At 50.5% G+C, this 8,007-nt stretch overlaps 1 protein-coding gene across 4 annotated transcripts in view; it reads left to right on the top strand.

The window, feature by feature from the left end:
* CD58 (CD58 molecule) overlaps positions 1-2,815 on the top strand; it is a 41,484-nt gene extending 38,669 nt beyond the window's left edge. For all 4 annotated transcript variants that reach the window (XM_077767251.1, XM_077767233.1, XM_077767240.1 and 1 more), the window contains one exon: positions 2,318-2,815. In XM_077767251.1, coding sequence (XP_077623377.1) covers positions 2,318-2,327 — 10 coding nt within the window. In that variant the 3' untranslated portion in view covers positions 2,328-2,815. The remainder of the gene's footprint in view (positions 1-2,317) is intronic.
* The last annotated feature ends 5,192 nt before the right edge of the window (positions 2,816-8,007 follow it).

The following is an 8,007-nucleotide window of genomic DNA, read 5'->3' as shown; positions in this document are numbered from 1 at the left end:
GAGGCCATGCGGAGAGGGCTGCAGGGGGTTGGGGGGGGACAATGGACGGGGTGAGGAGCAGGCATGCCAGTGGGGACCCCGGGGGGAGCCAGAGGACCGGGGTTACGGTATGAGATGGGGATCTCAGATCTGATCCGCAGCGGTAAGCAGGAGTGCCAGGGGAGGGCGACGCTCCGGGTGGGGCCCCTGCTGGGACCCTGCTGCTAATGGCGGAGGTGTGGCCCAGGGAACGGGTACTGTGAATGTGGTTCAGGGGCAGCCTGTCTGTGTCCATCACACATCCATACTGTGATGGAGTATCCCAGGCCTCAGCCTTCACCTGCCCCTTTCCTCATTGAGTGAATTTTCCCGAGATCCCTTGAGCAAGGTCGGGCACTATGTTAGCTGGTGGCTCGAGGCCGTGCGTCCAGGGAGGCTAGACATTGCGTGGGATTCAGAGAAACTATATGTTAGGGTCCCCATGGCTGAGAAGCTTGCAGGTGCCCCGGAGAGAATGAACAAGGATATAAGCAGAAGGGCATAGGCACGGGGTGGTGGAGGCCAGGATGGGTGATGTGGATGGCCAGGGCTGGGCAGTCAGCCAAGGGGAGGTGAAGAAGCTAGAACAGTAGTGAAGACTGTGAGGGGAGTAGTTGCATGCAAGCTAGACCTTGAAAGCTGGAGGGGAGTAGAAAAGGTGTTCCAGCCCGGAGGAGCGGCAGAGGCGAAGACATGGAGGGGAGCTCAACCCTGGGGGTTTATTTGATGGAGAGGCTGGCCTGTGTGGCATCAAGCTGAAGAAGTGGCAAAGGAGGGAAGTCAGGGACATTACGATGGCATGATATGGGAAGAGGGAGCCATTGCAGGTGCTTGAGCAGGAGAGTTTTGAAAAGCACAAAGAGCAGCACTTTGGAATAATGAGACTAGGAAGGTCAGACTGACCTCTGCGGGTGACATCCTGGGTTGAAATCTGGGTCCCACAGGGGCCGGGTGTGGGAGCTCAGACCTCTTGGCGTATTTTTGCTTACTCTCCAAATTTTATACTTTGTGTGTTTCCTACCTGCTTAATAATAATTTTAAATTCAAAGAGCCCACTGTGGCTGCAAGGGAGAGGGGGTCCCTAAACTCATTAGAGTTATATATATGATGGAGGGGCAGGGATTGAAAGGGGGGTGGGGGAGGGGACAAGCATAACCAGGACCAAGGGTCAAATTCTCACATCTTGGTGAGGATGGCATCAGAAAGAGTCAGTCCCAGTCAGAAAATATCCAAGAACAGCCAAGTAGGTTTCAGATCTTCGAGGGGAAACGGACATATTACGCTTCTCACCCAGGCTGTTCAGTGTAACAATTTCTGGGAGCGCTGGTAGTCTCCATTTTGAGGTAAATGCCTGGAAAACAGATCACAGAGTCAAGTTAACAAGGGAGCAGAGAGCCCGTTTCTCTGGGGAAGAAAGATTTGCAGGCAATATCTCTCTCAGCCTGAAGGTGAGCTTGGGAGGCAGGCCTGATTCTAGGCCAACAGGTACAACAGGTGTGGGCGTGGGTGACAGGCGCCCCTCCCCCCCAGGGGGAGGCCAGGGAGCAGCAGGGCCCCCCACCCCAAGCCCTAAGCGGTGCTGCTCTGAGGAACCTGTACCTGCTGGGACGAGCTTGAGAAGTGCCTCCCACTCCAGCCCCCCTCAGAAACTCACAACACCTGTTTTTCACATCCTAGTAGATTCTTAGTACGGAAAATGCCTGCTTTGCTGCCCTTTCCCTACTCCCTGTGACCACAGCACTTTTTTTTTTCCTGATCCTTTGTTACCAGTGGAGTACAGATATTTTGGAAACTCTGATCTGGTCTGGCCTTTTGAGGTTCAGACTGAGGCTGGCAGAAGGCAAGAACCGGTCTCTGCCCAAGGAGGCTGTAGCTCTCTGTTTGGGCTCATTTCCTCTGAGCTAACCCAGGACGATTCTGTCATCGCTACAGAGATGACTAAACAGGAAGAGAAGCTGAGGAGGGAAGAAAAACCATCCTCAGGGGGCTCACATAAATACCTGCTAGAAGGAGTGACAGTTTATTAAGGGTTCTTTAGGTCTCAGCTTTCTTATGGGAAATTTCAATTTCAATTCAGTTTCAAAGGCCGGGTTGGTTTGAGGAGAGGGAACTGGTAATGAGTGCTCTGTGCTGAAGGCAGTACTTCAGGCGGACCTCAGGCTCCATCTCTGCTCCCTAGAGCCCTTGGTTTTGATGGGTTTATTATAAAAGGGCTATTCACATCAGAATAGGAAGGTAACTAAGACCCTTGGTCTGTATTTTACAACTTACTAACATGAAATTCTTTCTTTTTATATAGCCCCAGTTGACCTACAAGATGAACTCAAATGTACAGTAACTTATTTAAGTAACAAAAAACCACCTGATTGTCAACCAAGTATGACATGATCTTCAAGGACATCCTGGAATTCCAACCTTAAGTGATCCTCAGCAGAAGGTTTTTTTAGGGGAACATTTGGGGGGGCTCAGTCAATTGAACTTCTGACTCTTGATTTTGGCTGGAGCGTGATGCCAGCGTTGTGAGATTGAGCCCCGTGTTGGGCTCCATACTGAAAGTGGAACCTGCTTGGGAGTCTCTCTCTCCCTCTGTCCCTCCCCTTCTGGTACCACTCTGTGCCTTCTCTCTCTCCCCAAAATTTAAAAAAAAAGGAAAAAGGGGTTTATTTTTGAAGAAATGTCAACAACCAGCATTAGTAGTTGTTCTGATAATGCTGCTGTATATAATGACATTATCTTTAAGAGTTTTATACATTTTATGACAAGTATGTACATATGTAAATAAATACCGGAGCCATAAGTGGTTTGGTTTTTGGTGTCCTCCCTCCCCCCCCCCGCCTTAAGTTAGAAAAATTAATAATCAGGTACCTCAGGAGGTGAAGCCTTTTCACTAAAATCTATCCTCTGCTTCTCTTTTGTTTTAGAGGGAGAAGAATTCACCGCAGGGTCGGGAGTGGAGGGAGGGAGGGAGGGAAGGAAGGACGGAGGGAGCAGAGGGCACAGTACTGACTGCATGCTGGGTCTGTGGCTTTTAATGGGAGGCGAGAATACACGGGTCTTAGGCTGCTCTGGAAGTCCCGATCACCGCCATCCACACAGGGAGACCTGTCTCACGAAGGTGTCCTAACCCTCCTGGTACCCGGTGCTGGCCGTCGCTTTGGCAGGGAAACGGCAGAGAGCTCTTACAAACTGTAGAGTCCTGTGCAACTACAGAAGAGCGGTGTCTCCTGAATCCGGAAGTGGCCGGCCCGTGTGGATCAATGCCCTAAGCCCTTAGCTCCTGAGCCCACACTCCCCCTTGGCACTCCAGTCACATGAGAGTCTTCAGCCTGAAAGAGGAAGTAAGGCCTCTACACCCAGGCGAAGTGTGTGAAAGGCGCCCCATGAATCAGCTCTACCCAGACCCCCACCACAACTGTCAGCAAGAAGGAGGCAGCAAAGCTCTGGGCAGCAAGGCTTCCTATCAAGGTGTGTGTCTGGTTCATCTTGTCAGACACTTTATTACGGGCCTCGTGGGGAGGGGGGCCTGGGACTCTCCCAGAACATTCTTCATCTGGAAACTTCCTCTCCATGTGCCCTGTTCAGCCCTTTCGGACTGTCCATCGAACAGCTATGCGTTCCGTGCTATGAATGTTCCCGTCGCCTTCCTGTTCCCACGGAAACACGACTCTCCCCAGGATGCTGCTCTCAGGGCCCTCAAGGGCCAGCTGGGAACGGGCGAGGGCAAGGCGCTTGGGGCGGACCACGCCAGGGCGGTGGATTTGGGGGCCGTGAAAGCTGCCTGATTCTGCGGGCATCCCCCTCCCCCCGTCGTCAGCCTTTACCTCTCTGCTCCACCCCCCAACACGGTGTCGTTTCTCACGTCCTCAAAAACCCAAGACCCTCTGGATCCAATTCCCCGCCGAGCTCCTGACTCATTTTCCCTTTCTCTTCTCGGGAAGGGTTTCTCCGAAGAAGCGGTCTGGGCTTCCTTTCTCTGACTTCGCCCTTCCTGATCTTTCCGGCACCCACCTCAACCAGGCTGTCCCCCTCCGCTTGTCAAGCTCCCCGGCGGCGTCCGGTCGGTCGCGGCTTTGCCCGCTGGTCCCGGACGGCCTGGGAGCGGCGTGTGACTGCAGAGGTGTCGCAGCGCGGCGGACCCATGAGCCCTTACGGTGAGTGCACCAAGTCCTCAGATGGAAGAGCTGGGGGGTATAACCAAATGGCCCAGTGTAGACGCCCGGGGAAATAAAACCCTGCGCAAGCAAACCCTGCCCGCCCATGCCCATAGGCCGTCCCTCACTGCAGCCCAGTAGCGGAAACCACTCAAATGTCCGTCGGCCGACGGGCAGGTAAGGGCAGCACATCCCTACCGTGGGGTAGTAGTCAGTATAAAAAGCAAGGAGGGGGGGCGCCCGGCCGGCTCAGTCAGTTAAGGGTCTCGCTCTCGATTTCAGCTCAGGTCATGCTTGACCTCACGGTTCATGAGATCGAGCCCCGAGTTGGGCTCCGGATAGAGCCTCCTTGGGATTCTCTCTCCGACTCTCTCTGCCTCTCCCCTGCTTGTGCTGTCTTTCTCTCACACAAATACAATAAAACTTAAAAACAAAAAAAAAAGGAATGAGGGGGGCGTCTGGGTGGCTCAGTCGCTTAAGCCTCCGACTTCAGTTCAGGTTATGATCTCCCGGTTAGTGGGTTTCAGCCCGGCGTCGGGCTCTGTGCTGACAGCTGGGAGCCTGGAGCCTGTTTCAGAGTCTGTGTCTCCCTCTCTCTCTCTGACCCTCCCCAGCTCGTGCTCTGTCTCTCTGTCTCAAAAATAAATAAACATTAAAAAAAAAGATAATCCATTAAAAAAAAAAGGAATGAGAGTCTGCTTCGTATTACTACGTGAGTGAGCCTTGAAAACGTGCTCAGTGAAGGATGCCAATCCAAAAAAACCACATACTATATAATTTCATGCATACAAAATGTCCAGAAAAGGCAAACGTATAGAGCTAAAAAGTAGACTATGAGTTGCCTAGGGCTGGGAGGAGGGTGTTGGGTCAGGGGAAGAGAGTGACTGCTAATGAGAACAAGGGTTTTTATTTTTTTATTTTTTTTATTTTTGGAGAGATGAAAAGCTTCTAAAATTGTAGTCATTGTATAACTGTGAATAGAGTAAAACCATCAAATGATACCCTTTAAAAAAAAAAACAACGTTTATTTTTGCGAGACAGGAAGCAGAGGAGGGGCAGAGAGAGATGGAGACACAGAATCCAAACACAGGCTCCAGGCTCTGAGCTGTCACACAGCCCAATGTGGGGCTCGAACTCACAAACCATGAGATCATGACCTGAGCCAGAGTCGGACGCTTAACCTACTGAGCCACCCGGGTGCCCCTCAAATGATACACTTTAAACAAGTGGCTTGTATTGTGTGTGAATTATGTCCTAATAAAACTATTATAACTGAAAGAACTAAGCAGTTACAGGAGGGGCCGGCCCTGGGAAGCTGGGGTCTCCCTCCCTAAAGCCTGCCTTCCCTGCCGGCTGCCTCAGCCCTAGAGGCTCCACAGCCGATGATACCCCTTCCCTCAGGACTCCCACTTCATTCCCCTCCCCACTCTACCCGGGGCTGGGAGTCACCAGGGGATGAAGTGACTTTCTATTTGGAAGTCAGAGCAATGAACAATAGCCCGGCATCAGACACTAGCCAGTGAGTCTACACAGGCGTCACGAACGAGTGTTCACCTTGGGATCTTGAGACGGTCGTCCCCACTGGGTCCCTCCTGCCTGCCACCCTTAGCCGTGCTCCCCGCCCAGCACACATCCCTTCATCTGTGTGCCCTCATTCCTATCCCCTGCCCTGCCCTTCCTTCCGGGGTGCCCTCCTGCATAGCCAGTGGGAGGGACCTCCCTTCCACAGTCAATGACGGACCCTCCACCATCCGCCCTCGGTGCTCAGTCTCATCTCTGTGTTTTATTTTTTTAAATTATATATATATANTTTGTGTCTTCTTCAATTTCCTTCATAAGTTTTCTATAATTTTCATCATACAAATCTCCTATATCTTTGGTTAGGCTTATTCCTAGGTATTTGATGGTTTTTTGTGCAATTGCGAATGGGATCAGTTTCTTGATTTCTCTTTCTGTCATATAAAAATTGTTGGTGTATAAAAATGCAGCCAATTTCTGTACGTTGATTTTGTATCCTGCAACATTGCTGAATTCACGGATCAGTTCTAGTAGGCTTCTGGTGGAGTCTGTCAGGTTTTCCAAGAGTTGATTTTTTGAAAAATAAACAAAATTGACAAACCTCTAGCCAGGCTTCTCAAAAAGAAAAGAGAGGGCATTCGACAAAATTGTGAATGAAAAAGGACTTATTACAACCAACCCCTCAGAAATACAAGCAATTATCAGGGAACACTATGAAAAAGTATATGCCAACAAAGTAGACAACTTAGAAGAAATGGACAAATTCCTAAACACACTCACTACCAAAATTCTCACGGGAAGAGATAGAAAATCTGAACAGAACCATAACTAGTGAAGAAATCAAATCAGTTATCCAAAATCTCCCAAAAAATAAGAGCCCTGGGCCAGATGGCTTCCCTGGGGAATTCTATCAGACATTTAAAACAGAATTAATATCCATTCTTCTCAAGCTATTCCAAAAAATAGAAATCGAAAGAAAACTTCCGGATTCATTTTACAAAGGCAGCATCACTTTGATTCCCAAGCCAGAGACCCAGCAAAAAAAGAGAACCACAGGCCAGTATCCTTGATGAATACAGATACTTGCAAATCGAATCCAACAGCACATAAAAAGAATTATCCACCATGATCAAGTGGGATTCACTCCTGGGTTATAGGACTGATTCAATGTTCGCAAATCAATCAATGTGATACATCACATTAACAAAAGAAAAGATAGAAACCATATGATCCTGTCGATAGATGCAGAAAAAACATTTGACAAAATACAGCATCCCTTCTTAATAAAGACCCTCGAAAAAGTCGGGATAGAAGGAACTTACCTAAACATCATAAAAGCCATCTATGAGAAGCCCTCAGCTAACATCATCCTCAATGGGGAAGAACTGAGAGCTTTCCCCTGAGATCAGGAACACGACAGGGATGTCCACTCTCACCACTGTTGTTTAACATAGTGCTGGAAGTCCTAGTGTCAGCCATCAGACAACAAAAGGAAATAAAATGCATCAAAATTGGCAAGGAAGAAGTCCCACTTTCACTTTTTGCAGACGTTGTCCCTGTGTTTTATTTTTGCCTACCTCTCTGCGTCCCAGCGCTCCTCCCCGAGGCGTCTGGCTCCACCTGCAGCCCCCCCCCATGGGACAGACAGGTGCCCGGCTCTCCTTGATTCATGAAGGATGAAAGTGACAGGTGCTTGTCTGAAGTCAGTGGGGCACAAGTGGAAGAATGAGGATTCCAGCTCGGGGAGTGCAGCCCCAGTGGGCTCCTCACCGCCAGGCTCTACCCTGAGAAGCTAGATGCAGGCAGTCAGCCCTCCATGTTCGGTCAGGGGGCCTCTGAGATCCTGCCCCCACAACTAGGTGTCACAAGGGTATGCCAGCCTGAGCAAGCACGGCCCTGGCCATGGGGGCCCCGCAGAGAGAGGCCGGGCAGCAGCCCAGCACCCCACGGGGTCAGAGGGGGCAGGGCTGGGGATGGCAGAAGTGAGAGCAGAGTGAGCAAATGTGTGGGTTCCCTGGGCGGCCTGGGTTACTGTTTGACGTCTGGGGAACAAGTGTCCTTCCTCTCTCTTCAGGCTTTTCCTCTTCTTGATCTTCCTCAAGAGCCTTTCATGCACAGAGGAAAATACTGGTTAAAGTCTAGAGCCCCCGGCTCCTGATTTGGGAGTCATGAGAAAAGCACCCAACGAAGACTGCCTCCCTTGCAAGCCCCTTGGAACCTCCTTCAGACAAGAGACCTGGAGACCCAGCACTTACAGGCCTGTTTAGGGATGACTCATGAAACTGCTTGGTGGACACGCCTCTCCTGGCCAACCGACATT

Source organism: Crocuta crocuta, unplaced genomic scaffold (genome assembly GCF_008692635.1).
Source record: "Crocuta crocuta isolate KB4526 unplaced genomic scaffold, BGI_CrCroc_1.0 scaffold180, whole genome shotgun sequence".
Taxonomy (NCBI): Eukaryota; Metazoa; Chordata; class Mammalia; order Carnivora; family Hyaenidae; genus Crocuta; species Crocuta crocuta.
The sequence above is the reverse complement of the archived record's forward strand: the minus strand, read 5'-3'. Positions and strand labels throughout refer to the sequence as shown.